We start from the raw sequence: 17,630 nt of genomic DNA on the forward strand, positions 1-17,630 counted from the left end.
CATGTACCGATCGTCGGCCGAACGATCGGCCGTCTTTTGTCCAGGGCTGTCATGTCTGTTGAAAACTGCAAAAGACTGCACACAAATTTTGTCGGCCAACAACAGCCGACTGCAGAAGTGATGTCATGTGATGGTTAACTTTCCTTGTCTTTTTTCTTTTCTGAGCATGCCCAATCTTACAAATCTGCTGTCTGTCGGCCGAAATCTGTACTGACTGGCGAACAATCAGCCGTTCTGGTGTTGGCCAACAAAAATTTTAATGCCTGCATAATCCTGATTCTGTTCGGCTGAAAATGCACTGTCGGCTGTCGGACGCATCATACTAACAAGCCTACAATCGGCCGATCGGTCGTCGGCCGAATATTTACGGCCGACAATCGGTACGTGTGTACGGGGCATTATTTTGCAAACTCTTAAACAACTAAAAGGATTTGTTAAATTGTGCGTTTTGTAAATACTTTTTATGTACTATACTAATGTAGGCTCACTTTATTACTACAGACTACAAGGGCCTTCCTTCCAGCAATGATGAGGAAAAATCATGGTCACATTGTTACTATTGCTTCATCTGCAGGATTTGTTGGAGTGCCATATATGGTAGATTACTGGTATGAATTCAGGATGTATTTTATTATTGATTATTATTATTATTATTATTATACAGGATTTATATAGCTCCAAAAGTTTGCGCAGCGCTTTACAATGTGAGGGAAGACAATACAGTTACAATACAATTCAATAGAGGAGGAATTAGAGGGCCCTGCTCCTTGGAGCTTACAATCTAGATGGTATTGATAACTGCAGGGGCAGTTTTTCCATTTCCCCGGAGCTCAGCTTTAACTATGACAAACTGAGCAGTGACTCTCCCCAACGGGGAAAAGCAGACAGTGGTTTAAACCATTCTCTACCCAATCAAAAACTACGTACAAAACACGTTTTGATTTAGGATATACTTTAAAGCAGTATTAAACCCCAAACAAAAAATTTAATATATTGCAGCTTACCAATCCTTTTTTTTAGGCTTTTTTTTTAGGCTTTTCCCCCTCTCTGTTTTCACCTGGTGGCCTGGTCAGTAACACACCTCCTGTTTTAGCATGCCCACACTCTGGATAACGGAGCCAAGGGGGCACCTTTTGGACAGCAGCATTGCCAGTCTAGGGGAAGGGGATTGTTAGAAAGACTAACAGATTTGGATGCACTAACAAATTGAACCTGAACTTCAAATTGTACTGCAGTTACACAAAACAGTCACAGCAACTGTTTTTGTTCCTTTTGGGATAAAGATTTTACAGGAATAAATAAAAGCTGATCACTGTAAGCACTCCTGTTAGTGGCAAATGGTTTTTCTCAACACTAACTGATACACTTGTAGGAGAGCTTGTTCTGTTGAAAAACAACAGACTTACTGGCAGGATCACCAGATGAAAATAAGGGAAAGATGCCAAAAAAATTAAAACGAATGCAACCAACATCTCAAAGAATAGGTAAGCTGCAATATAGACTTGTGCACGATGGAAAATTGTGTTTCATTTTGTTTTCATTCGCAAAATACATCATTTTATTCTGTAATATCCGTTATGTTCATTAATTCATTTTCGGATGATTGGTTATTTCTATAGAGTATAGATATTCGTTATAACGAATCGGTAAGTTTTATTCTTGGATTTTTGGATAATTCGTTATTTATTCGTGATAGACATTCGTAGTTCGGAAAGTCGTTTGTTTATTGAATCCATTAACACACACATACAATGACAATATCTCTTCTGCTGCTTTTTAAATCTCCTCCTCTTAAATACTATACAACACTCTTTTCACTCAGTCCTCAGGCATACACTTTGCCAGTATTAGTAATCCAACCTCCAGCACAAAATGAATCAGCTGATTGGATTGTAAGATTTACTCCGAGTCGACCTGCTGTTTCATTAGACCTCTAACAAAGTACCAAATCATGCCAAATTCATTTAATTCATCATCCAGGCTGATTATTGCAGATTCAGAAGAATCCTCTGCATGGGGCCCCAATAAAACACTGAACATGGCATCTATTCGACCACAATGAAGTTTCTGTCCATTGTCTTTTTGGACATTTTTGCATCATCCTGCTCTTCCAGGTGGCTGGCTGGCACCCTGTAGTGGGTGGCTGGCTGACTGGCACCCTGTGGTGGGTGGGTGGCTGGCTTTCTGGAACCCTGTGGTGGGTGGCTGGCACCCTGTGGTGGCGGGTGGCTTGTTGTATAGCACTCTGTGGTGGGTGGCTGGCTGCCTGGTACCCTGTGGTGGGCTGTTGGCTTGCTGGCACCCTGTGGTGGGTGGCTGGCTGGCACCCTGTGGTGGATGGCTGACTGGCTGGCACCCTGTGGTGGGTGGCTGGCTTGCTGGCACCCTGTGGTGGGTGACTGGTTGTCTGGCACCCTGTGGTGGGTGGGTGGCTTGCTGGCACCCTGTTGTGGGTGTCTGGCTGTCTGGCACCCTGTGGTGGATGGCTGGCTGGCAACCTGTGGTGCCACAGGGTGCCAGCAAGCCAGCCAGCCACCCACCACAGGGTGCCATCAAGCCAGCTACCCACCCACCACAGGGTGCCAGCCAGCCAGCAACCCACCACAGGGTACCAGCCAGTCATCCACCACAGGGTGCCAGCAAACCAGCCAGCCACCCACCCACCACAGGATGCCAGACAGCCAGCCACCCACCACAGGGTGCCATCAAGCCAGCCACCCACCACAGGATGCCAGCCAGCCACCCACCACAGGGTGCCAGCCACCAACCACAGGGTTCCAGACCAGAAAACATCAACTGCGGCAGGGCGGCCCTTAAGCGCAAAATCACGTACCTGTACGTGATTTTGTAGAGGGGTCCTAGGGGGCGTGTGCACGATGTCGGAACCTCGCTCCCACTGTGAGTGGACACAGCGGGAGCCAATCAGTGGGCCATCAGGGCCGCCAGCCACCCGCAATCGTTCAGGAGAATGACAGAAAAGCGGTCTGCCTATGTAAACAAGGCAGACAGCCGTTCCGTCAGACAGGGAGAGAGATCTTTTGTTGCTACTAATCCGGAAATCCCACACAGAAAGCACTCCCTAGGAGCACACTTAACCCCTTGATCGCCCCTGATGTTAGCCCCTTCCTTGCCAGCATATTTTTAGCACTGATGATTGTATTGGTGTCACTGGTCCCCAAAAAGTGTCACCCCGTCTCAGATTTGTCCACCACAATATCGCAGTCCCACTAAAAATCGCTGATCTCCGCCATTACTAATAAAACCAATAAAAACAAAATAAAAAGTCCATAAATCTATTCCGTAGTTTGTAAATGCTATCACCTTTGCGCAAACCAATCAATATACGCTTTTTGAGATTTTTTTTAACAAAAATATGTAGCAGAATACAAATTGGCCTAAACTGATAAAGAAATTTGATTTTTTTAATTTTTTTATTGGATGTGTTTTATAGCAGAAAGTAAAACATATTGTTTTTTTTTTTTTTTTTTCAAAATTCTCAGAATTTTTTTGTTTATAGCGCAAAAAATAAAACCCGCAGAGGTGATCAAATACCACCAAAAGAAAGCTCTATTTGTTGGAAATAAAGGACAACAATTTTATTTGGGTACAACTTCGAACGACCGCGCAATTGTCAGTTAAAGCAACGCAGTGCCGTATTGCAAAAAATGACCTGGTCATTAAGGGGGTAAAACCTTCCGGAGCTGAATTGGTTTAATACCACCAAAAAAAAAAGCACTATCTGTCTAAAACAAATTATAACATTTTCATTTAAATAAACAGTTGTGTGATTGAGCAATTGATATTCAAAGTGTGGCAGCGCTGGAAACAGAAAATTGGCCTTGGAAGGGGGGTCATTAAGGGAGTAAAACCTTCCGGAGCTGAATTGGTTTAATACCAGTAACACCACCAAAAAAAAGCACTATCTGTCTAAAACAAATTATGACATTTTCATTTAAATAAAGAGTTGTGTGATTGAGCAATTGGCATTCAAAGTGTGGCAGCGCTGGAAACAGAAAATTGGCCTTGGAAGGGGGGTGAAAGTATCCGTTTTTTTTTTTTTTAACCCAATGCATTTTTTGCTTTAGGGGGAAAAAAAACCCTTCCAATATCATCTCCCCCCAGCCCCCCTAAACACTTATCTGGCTCCTCTTTTGATCCAGCGCTGTGCTCGTCTTAATTTTGCAAACAATACCCAATCACATGCAAGGAAAACAAATAACAGCATTTTTGCTTGCATATGATCGGATGATGGCAGTCAGCAGAGCTTCAGCTCATTCACTATTTTGTTTGAAAATTGCCTTACAGAATGCACTACACTTCCAAATTGAACAGTCTATGTGTCTTCAGTAAACCAACCCTGATATGTCTATAGGAGGAACAATATTGTAATGTAATGAAGTTTGCTAGAACTTTTTTTTATCAACTAGGTAGAGTTACAGTATAACTACGTTCTACTTTTGATTTTGTATGAACTTTTGCCTTGCAGCTCTACTAAGTTTGCAGCCCTTGGATACCACAAGGCTCTGACAGCTGAACTTGCAGCACTGCAGATGACAGGAGTGAAAACATCATGTCTGTGCCCTGTATTTGTTGACACTGGCTTTGTAAAAAATTCAAGCACAAGGTAAAAAGCGGAGAGATCTGAAATGCAGGATATGTTCCTGTGGCCTAAAGAATATATGCTGCACAAATAACTTTTGTATTTATAGAAAAAAAAAAAAAAACTGTTATAATTATTCACACCCTAGACTACTTCTTATCTTTCATATGGCTGGAAGAGGACCAGTGTATTTGCATGCATCTCCTTGATGTACAAAAAATCCAGCCAGCTAAAGCAGAGGGAAGCCCCTAGGCCTAGTACACGAGGGCAGCATTGGGGCCATGTGTACTGCTGCCGGTCCAACAGAAGCCGACCTAAAAAGATTTGCTGATCAGCATCCAATCAGTGCTCTCAGCCAATGGCTGCCAGCTCTAACCAGTGTGTTGTAGGGGGGATCCCCTTGTCATAATAGCTCAGTGGGGGGATCCAATGTTAGTACAGCAAATCCTCCTGAGCTCTTTAGTGGGTTGAATGAAATAAACCTACTAGTGTGTACTAGGCTTTAGGCAGGGGTGGCCAATTAATTTTCACTAGGGGCCAAATGAGACACTGGGACTCTTGTGGAGATCATGGGGCAGGCTTTGTGACTGCTGCCCTCAGGGAGGAGCACACTATGACCGGCGTGTGGCAGTGTGTTCCCCCCCCCCCCCGGGCAGCAGTCACAAAGTCTGCCACACGCCGGTCATAGTGTGTTCCTCCCCCAGGGCAGCAGTCACAAAGTCTGCCACATGCTGGTCATAGTGTGTTCCTCCCCCAGGGCAGCTGTGAGAGTCTGCCACATGCCGGGCATAGTGTGTTTCTCTCCCAGGGCAGCAGTCACAAAGTCTGCCACATGCTGGTCATAGTGTGTTCCTCCCCTAGGGCAGCAGTCACAAAGTCTGCCACATGCCAGTCATAGTGTGTTCCTCCCCCAGGGCAGCAGTCACAAAGCCTGCCACATACCGGTCATAGTGTGTTCCTCCCCAGGGCAGCTGTGAGTAAGTCTGCCACATGCGAGTCATAGTGTTTGTCTCCCCCAGGACAGCAACAAAGTCTATGACCATCATGGCAGACTTTCTCACTGCTGCCCTGGGGGAGGAACACACTATGACCAGCATGTAGCAGACTTTGTGACTGCTGCCCTGGGAGAGGAGCACACTATGACCGTCATGTGGCAGGCTTTGTGACTGCTGCCCTGGGGGAGGAACAGACTATGACCGGCATGTGGCAGACTTTGTGACTGCTGCCCTGGGGGAGGAACAGACTATGACCGGCATGTGGCAGACTTTGTGACTGCTGCCCTGGGGGAGGAACACACTATGACCAGCACGTGGAAGACTTTGTGACTGATGCCCTGGGAGAGGAGCACACTATGACTGGCATGTGGCAGACTTTGTGACTGCTGCCTTGGGGGAAGAGCACACTATGACCGTCATGTGGCAGACTTTGTTACTGCTGCCCTGGGGGAGGAATAGGCTATGACTGGCATGTGGCAGACTTTGTGACTGCTGCTCTGAGGGAGGAATACACTATGACCGGCATGTGGCAGACTTTGTAACTGCTGCCCTGGGGGAGGAACAGACTATGACTGGCATGTGGCAGACTTTGTGACTGCTGCCCTGGGGGAGGAACACACTATGACCAGCATGTAGCAGACTTTGTGACTGCTGCCCTGGGAGAGGAGCACACTATGACCGTCATGTGGCAGGCTTTGTGACTGCTGCCCTGGGGGAGGAACAGACTATGACCGGCATGTGGCAGACTTTGTGACTGCTGCCCTGGGGGAGGAACAGACTATGACCGGCATGTGGCAGACTTTGTGACTGCTGCCCTGGGGGAGGAACACACTATGACCAGCACGTGGAAGACTTTGTGACTGATGCCCTGGGAGAGGAGCACACTATGACTGGCATGTGGCAGACTTTGTGACTGCTGCCTTGGGGGAAGAGCACACTATGACCGTCATGTGGCAGACTTTGTTACTGCTGCCCTGGGGGAGGAATAGGCTATGACTGGCATGTGGCAGACTTTGTGACTGCTGCTCTGAGGGAGGAATACACTATGACCGGCATGTGGCAGACTTTGTAACTGCTGCCCTGGGGGAGGAACAGACTATGACTGGCATGTGGCAGACTTTGTGACTGCTGCCCTGGGGGAGGAACACACTATGACCGGCATGTGGCAGACTTTGTGACTGCTGCTCTGGGGGAGGAGCACACTATGACCGGCATGTGGCAGACTTTGTGACTGCTGCCCTGGGGGAGGAACACACTATGACCGGCATGTGGCAGACTTTGTGACTGCTGCCCTGGGGGAGGAACACACTATGACCGGCATGTAGCAGACTTTGTGACTGCTGCCCTGGGGGAGGAGCACACTATGACTGGCATGTGGCAGACTTTGTGACTGCTGCTCTAGGGGAAGAACATACTATGACCGGCATGTGGCAGACTTTGTGACTGCTGCCCTGGGGGAGGAACACACTATGACCGGCATGTGGCAGACTTTGTGACTGCTGCACTGGGGGAGGAACACAATATGACTGGCATGTGGCAGACTTTGTGACTGCTGTCCTGGGGGAGGAACACACTATGACCAGCATGTAGCAGACTTTGTGACTGCTGCCCTGGGGGAGGAACAGACTATGACTGCCATGTGGCAGACTTTGTAACTGCTGCCCTGGGGGAGGAACACACTATGACCGTCATGTGGCAGACTTTGTGACTGCTGCTCTAGGGGTGGAACAGACTATGACTGGCATGTGGCAGACTTTGTTACTGCTGCCCTGGGGGAGGAATAGGCTATGACTGGCATGTGGCAGACTTTGTGACTGCTGCTCTGAGGGAGGAATACACTATGACTGGCATGTGGCAGACTTTGTAACTGCTGCCCTGGGGGAGGAACAGACTATGACTGGCATGTGGCAGACTTTGTGACTGCTGCCCTGGGGGAGGAACACACTATGACCGGCATGTGGCAGACTTTGTGACTGCTGCCCTGGGGGAGGAACAGACTATGACTGGCATGTGGCAGACTTTGTGACTGCTGCCCTGGGGGAGGAACACACTATGACCGGCATGTAGCAGACTTTGTGACTGCTGCCCTGGGGGAGGAGCACACTATGACTGGCATGTGGCAGACTTTGTGACTGCTGCTCTAGGGGAAGAACACACTATGACCGCCATGTGGCAGACTTTGTGACTGCTGCCCTGGGGGAGGAACACACTATGACCGGCATGTGGCAGACTTTGTGACTGCTGCACTGGGGGAGGAACACAATATGACTGGCATGTGGCAGACTTTGTGACTGCTGCCCTGGGGGAGGAACACACTATGACCAGCATGTAGCAGATTTTGTGACTGCTGCCCTGGGGGAGGAACAGACTATGACTGCCATGTGGCAGACTTTGTAACTGCTGCCCTGGGGGAGGAACACACTATGACCGGCATGTGGCAGACTTTCTGACTGCTGCCCTGGGAGAGGAACAGACTATGACTGCCATGTGGCAGACTTTGTGGCTGCGGCCCTGGGGGAGGAGCACACTATGACCATCATGTGGCAGACTTTGTGACTGCTGCTCTGGGGGAGGAACACACTATGACCGTCATGTGGCAGACTTTGTGACTGCTGCTCTAGGGGAGGAACACACTATGACCGGCATGTGGCAGACTTTGTGACTGCTGCTCTGGGGGAGGAACACAGTATGACCATCAAAGCTGCAAAGACTAGACAGAGGTATATACTGGAACAAAGCAACCAATCTTCTAACACCTAGTCCCATCAATTAAGGGCCAACTCCTCAGGGCGTGATTTATAATTCTGTCTACTTCGAAAAGATAAAGGACTCTTTTTAAGGACATCACAGTAAGTATTTTGGATAGAAAACACAAATGGTTTGAAGGAGGCATTGGGGAGTGCATATATGGAAAGGTCTACCACACATTAGGGAGGTGTTAGTTTGGCACTGATTATTCACTGGGGATGTCTAACTTAGCGGACAAGACTAGCATGAAATCACAGACAATTCAAGTCCTGTCACACTGCTCTGCCACAATTATCTCAAAATAGTTATTTGGAAAACAAAAAAATCCCTAAAAAACATATTGCATGAGGTGATGTTTATACTCAAATATTTCAGAGGGGGCGGGGAACGTTGGTTCCTAGGTGTCGTCACCGTCCTGGCCCCTCCCCCTTGTCCTCAAGGAGCTGGAGGCTAAGTTTGTCTGCAAGGCTGCTGTTTACACTGATTGTCCCAAAAACAACGTATCTTCGGATTGTGAATGCTTGTGTTGGTTTGGTGCGCTGCAAGCACCTGTAAAGAGTAAGTATCCTGTGATCCTTTTTTAATAAATGCACATTTTAAAAGGGTATAAGCACTATTCGCTTTTTTTATCTTTCATTCAATATATCGGGATACTACAATCCGTAATGAGAGGAGCCTAGAAGGAGATTAGTGAAGTTGGATATAACCAATAGTGGGCTAAAAAGTTGGTTTGGATCACGCTTAATTGCAGCGATCACATTATCCGAGCTGACAATATTCCTGGGGGGGAGCACATCAAGGTGGTACACTATTGTTTTTTTGCACTGCGGATCAAGCAGTGTGTGTTTTTTTGATAGATTTTTTTGCTTTATAATTTCTTACAAGCAATCATTTGAATTGACTCTTTTGTTGTTATATGGTGATTGCACATTTATGTTGGAAAATATTTCTCCATATGTTGGACAATATTTCACTATATGTATGCACTTACAATTTTAATATTGTTATATTCTGATTATACAGTCATTTAGTATTCACATAGCACAGCATTTATTATGTATTGAGTTCATCAAACCATAACAAATACAGTGCATTGCGAAAGTATTCGGCCCCCTTGAACTTTTCGACCTTTTGCCACATTTCAGGCTTCAATCATAAAGATATAAAACTGTAATTTTTTGTGAAGAATCAACAACAAGTGGGACACAATCATGAAGTGGAACCCAATTTATTGGATATTTCAAACTTTTTTATCAAATAAAAAACTAAAAAATTGGGCGCGCAAAATTATTCAGCCCCCTTAAGTTAATACTTTGTAGCGCCACCTTTTGCTGCGATTACAGCTGTAAGTCGCTTGGGGTATGTCTCTATCAATTTTGCACATCGAGAGACTGAAATTTTTGCCCATTCCTCAAAACAGCTCGAGCTCAGTGAGGTTGGATGGAGAGCGTTTGTGAACAGCAGTTTTCAGTTCTTTTCACAGATTCTCGATTGGATTCAGGTCTGGACATTGACTTGGCCATTCTAACACCTGGATATGTTTATTTGTGAATCATTCCATTGTATATTTTGCTTTATGTTTTGGATCATTGGCTTGTTGGAAGACAAATCTCCGTCTTTTGCAGACTCCATCAGGTTTTCTTCCAGAATGGTCCTGTATTTGGCTCCATCCAACTTCCCATCAATTTTAACCATCTTCCCTGTCCCTGCTGAAGAAAAGCAGGCCCAAACCATAATGCTGCCACCACCATGTTTGACAGTGGGGATGGTGTGTTCAGGGTGATGAGCTGTGTTGCTTTTACGCCAAACATAACGTTTTGCATTGTTGCCAAAAAGTTAGATTTTGGTTTCATTTGACCAGAGCACCTTCTTCCACATGTTTGGTGTGTCTCGCAGGTGGCTTGTGGCAAATTTTAAGCAACACTTTTTATGGATATCTTTTAAGAAATGGCTTTCTTTTTGCCACTCTTCCATAAAGGCCAGATTTGTGCAGTATATGACTGATTGTTGTCCTATGGACAGAGTCTCGCACCTCAGCTGTAGATCTCTGCAGTTCATCCAGAGTGATCATGGGCCTCTTGGCTGCATCTCTGATCAGTCTTCTCCTTGTATGAGCTGAAAGTTTAGAGGAACGGCCAGGTCTTCGTACATTTGCAGTGATCTAATACTCCTTCCATTTCAATATTATCGCTTGCACAGTGCTTCTTGGGATGTTTAAAGCTTGGGAAATCTTTTTGTATCCAAATCCGGCTTTAAACTTCTCCACAACAGTATCTCGGACCTGCCTGGTGTGTTCCTTGTTCTTCATGATGCTCTCTGCGCTTTAAACGGACCTCTGAGACTATCACAGTGCAGGTGCATTTATACGGAGACTTGATTACACACAGGTGGATTCTATTTATCATCATTAGTCATTTAGGTCAACATTGGATCATTCAGAGATCCTCACTGAACTTCTGGAGAGAGTTTGCTGCACTGAAAGTAAAGGGGCTGAATAATTTTGCACGCCCAATTTTTCAGTGTTTTATTTGTTAACAAAGTTTGAAATATCCAATAAATTTCGTTCCACTTCATGCTTGTGTCCCACTTGTTGTTGATTCTTCACAAAAAATTACAGTTTTATATCTTTATGTTTGAAGCCTGAAATGTGGCAAAAGGTTGAAAAGTTCAAGGGGGCCGAATACTTTCGCAATGCACTGTAGACCTCTAGGAAATCCCTGTATGGGTGTAAGTGCATGGAAGTAACGTGTAAGTCAAACAACAAGAATAAAACAAATATGGCAACTGTAGACCCAAGTGAAAATTTACCTAAGTCACATAATAGCAAGCAAAATACACCAATATTTAAAAGGCGTGGCAGCCCTCTTTATCAAGGTCTCATGCAGACACATGCATGTCACTGTCATAATAAATAGGATTGTCGTACCCTCGAAACATAGGTGTATTTTACTTGCTGATATGGGACTTTGGTCAATTTTTGAAAGCGAATGACAGTGAAAGCCTTAACATTCCTCTAAACACAGATGTTCTTTAGGTATCTTAGATGCTCACAAATAATTATTTTCATTTTTCAGATTTGTTCCCATACTGGCACCAGAGGATGTTGCAAAGAAGTTAGTGGATGGCATTCTTAGTAACAAGAAATTGATTTGTATTCCACCTTCTGTAGTTCTAACTACTGTCCTAGAAGTGTAAGTAATATTTTTTGCTTCGTATTAGTAAGAGGTTTTTCAGTGGTCTATAACTACAATTATTTTTTTGTTCACCTGACACATACATAATCAAATACCTTGATTAGTTGACTTCAGAAATTACTTCTTTTTTATGTATCTAAACCCAAGAACAAAAATATACTGTAGCAAGTAGTAGATCCCTTTGCTTTTACCTGGTGATAACGTACTATGACGATAGTGCTCACTAACTGTGCTGTATATATGGAGGAATAGCATTATCATCCTAGGACAATAAATTTGTAAGGACCATAGAACATCTCCCCCTTCCACTTCTCCCAGTCAACATAAGGGGGTGGGGGCCCATAGTTCAGATGGTACTCAAGCAACCTTAAAGCGGAGTTCTGGCCTCGGAAACGTTTTTTAGATAAAAATACCCCCGGGACAGTCAGGGCTAGTGCATTTCATAATGGATAGCCTCTGAACTGTCCCAGGTTGCACTTACCTTTTAGAAGAAATACTTACCTTGAAAATGTCTTGTCCAGCGCTGCCATCTCGGGTGTGGGCAGCTGAAGCCAGCGTGTCCTCTTCGGTCCCAGAATGCTCCGGCCCCGCTCATCAGTTCCGGGGCAGGCGCTTCATCCCTGCACAGCTTCTGGGCATGCCCAGAAGCTGTTTAGCAGGGAATGACGCGCCTGCACCGGAACTGACAAGTGGGGCCCGTGCAGGCGCATTGATTCCTGGGAGCGATGACGTTCAGCTCCCAGGAGTGAATGCTAGCAGGAAGAGACAGCGCGGGCCGCAGCCGCAGAGGGAGGAAGTGGAAGAAAGGGAAGTATATTTTCTTCAATAACAAAAAAATCGGGACTATCCATCTCTTTTTCAGGTGATTGTCAGCAAGCAGAATGGGCCAAAGTGTTTTTTGAGGCCAGAACTCCGCTTTAAAGAAGAAGTAAAGTCTTGGGGAAAAATAAATCTTTTCGTTTACCTGCAAAGCAAATTCATAAGGTGCTAGTGTGCTAGTGTGGAACCTCTTTAACAACAGTGTTCACAATTTTAGAGCAGCACTGTCAGCTTACTACAAAAAGGTTACAATTTCACTGTATTTCTGGCAGTATTTAGTGTGCTTTTAGTGCTATATTTTCCAGACCAAAAGGGAGCAAATAAAGAAGTCCATGCCAGGGCTTACACACACTTTTACCCTTTTACGGGGCACCGTAGCAATCTTTTTCCAATAATTTACACATATGCTAAAACATTTTTGGCATGAAGAATTCTTATAACCCCCCAACATTTTTCTGCCCTTAAGCGCAAAATCACGTACCTGTACGTGATTTCTTTCAAGGGCTCTGGGACGTGGGCGGAAACCCAGCAATTGTTCAGAGAGAGGCAGAACGGTAAACAAGGGAGATCGACGTTCTGCTAGTAAGGAAGATAGAGATCTTGTCCAAGCGCATTACTACAGTTAATTTTTAATATTAACCTCTTGCCAACTGCCCACCGTAATATTACTGCGGCAGGGTGGCTTGGCTGCACAAAATCACATAGTACTATGTGATTTTGTGCACAAGGTCTCGGCGAGGTTCGCGCGAGGAGGCGGGCCGCAGGAGGAGTGGTGGGGATTGCCGCTGGACTCCCTTGATCGTCAGATAAACCGACAGAAGACCAGCCTGCTTATGTAAACAAAGCAGGTGAGTCTTCTGTCAGACAGGCAGGGAGAGATCAGGAGTTTCAGCTAAGCTGAAACCCCAATCTGTCTGTGTCTGTCACAGAACCATACCCCCACACAGTTAGTAAGCATATTTAGGTACACATTAACCCCTTTGATCACCCCCAGTGTTAACCCCTTCCCTGACAGTGTCATTTATACAGTATGGTAACAGTGCATATTATTTAGCACTGATTACTGTATTATTGTCACTGGTCCCCAAAAAGTGCCAAAAATGTCAGTTAGGAGCCCGATCTGTCGCAGCCCGCATAAAAAGGCTGATCAACGCCATTACTAATAAAAACAAAAAAATATAAATTCCAAATATCTATCCCGTAGATTGTAAACGCTATAACTTTTGCCTAAACCAATTAAAATACGCTTTTGGGGATTTTTTTTTACCAAAAATATGTAGCAGTATACAAATTGGCCTAAACTGATAAAAAAAATGTGATTTTTAAATTTTTTTTATTGGTATTGTTTTATAGCAGAAAGTGAATATTATGGAGTTTTTTAAAAAATTGTACCTCTCTTTTTTGTTTTGAGTGCAAAATTAAAAAACTGCAGACGTGATCAAATACCACCAAAAGAAAGCTCTATTTGTGGGGGAAAAAAAAGGACATCAATCGTATTTGGGTACAGCGTCGCACGACCGCGCAAGTTTTCGTTAAAGTAACGCAGCGCTGAATTGCAAAAAATGGCCTGGTCCTTAAGGGGCTAAAACCTTTCGGAGCTGAAGTGGTTAAACCCCATCTACCATATAGCTGCCCACCCCTCTATTTCAACTAGGTCTTCATGTCAAGTTGCTATATCCTGTTGTGAAATTATTGCCCTATAAAAAAAGGACTGAGTTAAAAGTGACAAATCACCTATCTCAATCACCCAGCGCTTAGGCTCCGTTCACATGTCAGCGTATGGATTGCGGGCAGAACCGCCGCGGTTCCGCCCGCGATCCGGAGATTATTGCAAATCGCGGGACGCCTGTGCATTGCCCGTTGATTTGCAATAGCCCCCCAAACGCTGAGCGATGTTGCCGCGATTTCCGCCTGCCGAATCGCGGTAACATCGCGCAAAAAAAATCGCGGGACGCAATACGCTCCAAAGAAGCTCTTGTACTTTTTTGGGCGTAATGCGTCCCGCGATTTTTTTTTTGCGCGATGTTACCGCGATTCGGCAGGCGGAAATCGCGGCAACATCGCTCAGCGTTTGGGGGGCTATTGCAAATCAATGGGCAACGCACAGGCGTCCCGCGATTTGCAATAATCTCCAGATCGGGGGCGGAACCGCGGCGGTTCTGCCTGCGAACCATACGCTGACATGTAGTCTTATTGTGCAATGTACATATATAACAACAAATATAATTGATGAGAAAAAGCTGCTGCCTAAATATAAAACATAAATACAAAACAAGTGCATATCACCTCAACAATAGTCAAGAACCATATAGACAAGCAGGGCTAAAACACATGACATATTAATTATCATGACATGCAAATCCAGATGAAGTTCGTAGGGACAGTGGTAGAAAAGTCTCTGGGGAATCCACAAAGGGATCAATCACCAATGTTGGAGCCGGAAAAGAATGCTCAATTCCTTCACCTCACCGTGTGTATCACTCCCTAAGGAAACACACTTACCAGATACTGGCAAGACAATAGCCCAAAATCCACTCATATATCCGGACCAGAATCTCTACAGGATACCACTGATCACCTGGATGTGCAGCGCTGCAGCATAGTGCATAGGAGAAAATAAAGGGCCACATAGAGCAGTATTGCCGATAAAAAGTTTATTCATGCCCAAAACCCCCCTTCTTAAATGCACTTACATACACATTAGGTAAAACAGCATAAAAATCGTAAAAGCAGGGCAGCTTAGGATACCATTGGGAGCCTACCAGGCTTCCGTGTTGCTCGTCAGCGTTCAGGAAGTCTGCAAGTAATGTCGAGTCCCCACCTGGCGTCCTGCTGCTATGGTAACCGCATTGCTCACGCCCTGACCGGTTTCGTCATTCCAAGACTTCTGCGGAGGGCCCTGTTTAGATTTGTATCACCAGCAAACACTGAGATTGAACTATTTATTCCAACTTCTATATCATCAAAGAGAATTGGTCCCAGAACAGAGCCCTGGGCAACAACGTTCACAACTAAAGACTATTCAAAAAATATGCCATTAAACACCACCCTTTGGACATGCTCCTGTGACCAGTTTTCTATCATGATTTGCATGTCGTTAAAATTCCACATACAAAAATAATAAAGGCAAAAAAAGCAAGTTGACTTAGGACAATCGAATATTAGTTTAGTTGACCAGAGTAATGCAAGGACATATCCTGAGAAGAAATTTTATGTACCATGGGTTCAGAACTTAAACAGATAAGATGATAAATTTCAACTTATAAAAAGACATGAAAATTCCTCTCCTTGTTCAAGCCTTCAGTGGTCATTTTTTATTAGCAATGCTTTTTATTAGCAATATCACAAATGTGTTCTACTATTCTTACAGGTAATTCATGTTTTGTTTTGCTCATCTATATTTTACCACATAGGCACAGAATCTGGTAAATCACCCCTGCAGTATGACACTAAATAAATCAGTGAATATCAAATGATCAGGACCAACCCCACAGGTGTTATCTTTTCAGTGTCCATTCCTGAGTTGCAGGGGTTTTAAAGTGATTGTAAATGCTTTTAAAAAATAAACAAATAACAAACCGGTTTATACTTATCTGCTCTGTGCGATGGAAATGCACAGAGCAGCCCAAAGCCTCCTTTTCTCGGGTTCTCCTCCAACGTTCCTGGCTCCTCCTCTCTGGCAAGTGCCCCCATAGAAAGCCGCTTTCTATGGGGGGGACTTTTGCGGGCTTTCTCCCGAGCCTCACTGTCTGAGTCTATAGACACAGGCAATGGGACTCGGACCGGTCTCCCCCCCCCCCTCCCTTGTCACTGGCTTTGATTGACAGCAGAGGGAGTCAATGGCTCCTGCTTCCTCAACAAAGCCTGTATGATCAGGTAGTGAGGGGAGAGAAGAGCTGCAGCTACAGCGCTGGATCCAATGAGGGCTCAGGTAAGCAAAAGGGGGTGGGATGGGGTGGGTGGAGGGGGAGATACTGATGCCAAACACTTTTTACCCTAATGCAAGGAATGCATTAAAGCGTTACTAAACTCACAACAGTAAAATCCATCTGTATTTGCAGTAAAGCATTCTTGTTATGCTCACCGTGGAACCTAAGGGGTTCATCCTCTGCATTGTGTAAAAAGGCTGATTGATCCTGGCTTCTCTGATCCTCCCCTTCTTCCACTGTCCCCTGATGATTTTCTGATAACACAGTCTATGTAATCAGGCTGCACATGCTCAGATTTGTGTGTATTGCTAGAGAGGTGTTTTTTTTTTTTTCTTGGGAGAGTGCATGTGATCAGCACAGGGCCAATCAGCACTGTCCAGACAGAGGGTCAGGGGTATTGCAGTCTCATAGGATAGTTAGAAAACTCCTCCTACAGCCTTTAACCAGTGCTTGGCTAGACACTGTTAGAAGTCACAAGACTGCTATAAATGCTGATGAGAAAAGGTATTTAACAGTTTATATTTACTAAAATAATTCCATGTCCTGTGTACTGTAGGAGACCAGATATAGTGAATGCAGGGTTCTGGGTTTAGTTACACTTTAAGGTAAAAAATGTTTAGACTTTAAAACCACCTTATGCCCTCAGTGCCCAGTCATCAGCTCATATTGCCCCCTGGGTATAAACTGTCTAATACAGTTGATTACTACATAAAAAATATTTAACTCTTTTCTTTCTTCCTTTTTACAGAATGTTACCAGAACGGGCTTTGAAAGCGTTAGGTGCCTTCAACAGCATAAAATTTGATGCCAAAGTACGACACGTTGACAAGGACAAATAAAATTACATCTACAGTTTTTTTCCATATACTCATATTATCAGGTTTATGTAGTAAGACTTCATAAATGCAAAGCTGAAATACAAAGTGCATCAGCATCTTGCATCAGGTTCTGTTTCCTAAACTGAGATCACCTAAAGATTAAGAGACATATTGATAATGAGGAAGGTACATTTGCCAGCTTAAATTTCTCTTAATTTGGTGATAGTTTACCCTGCTGGATTCAAATACTAGCAAAGGCAAATAAGTATTGTGTGTTTAAAATTTTATTTGAATTATGTGGGTGAAAATGTAGTCCATGGGGAAGGGCGTTGAATCAGGAATTCCCTGTATTAGGCTTCCTATTTGTTCCCTGCAGCTCTGTAAATTACACCATAGGGCACATAGCTGCCAAAGGGAATGCTACAAATGATTCTTTCATTCCTAGGTCTGGATAGGAGTATGTCAAATTTAGTTTTGGGAAATAGACAGATGTAATTGCTATCACAGGTTCTAATTCTTTCTCCCTC

General features: G+C 44.6%; 1 protein-coding gene across 1 annotated transcript in view; it reads left to right on the forward strand.

Moving 5' to 3' along the window:
• The window catches only part of LOC309544572 (17-beta-hydroxysteroid dehydrogenase 13-like), a 43,706-nt gene extending 26,485 nt beyond the window's left edge, over positions 1–17,221 (forward strand). The window contains exons 4-7 of the mRNA XM_082243477.1: positions 502–608; positions 4,487–4,624; positions 11,418–11,534; positions 17,034–17,221. Coding sequence (XP_082099603.1) covers positions 502–608; positions 4,487–4,624; positions 11,418–11,534; positions 17,034–17,124 — 453 coding nt within the window. The 3' untranslated portion in view covers positions 17,125–17,221. The remainder of the gene's footprint in view (positions 1–501; positions 609–4,486; positions 4,625–11,417; positions 11,535–17,033) is intronic.
• Positions 17,222–17,630: the final 409 nt, after the last annotated feature.

This window comes from Pelophylax lessonae (assembly GCF_965119305.1).
Source record: "Pelophylax lessonae genome assembly, chromosome: 1".
NCBI classification, from domain to species: domain Eukaryota; kingdom Metazoa; phylum Chordata; class Amphibia; order Anura; family Ranidae; genus Pelophylax; species Pelophylax lessonae.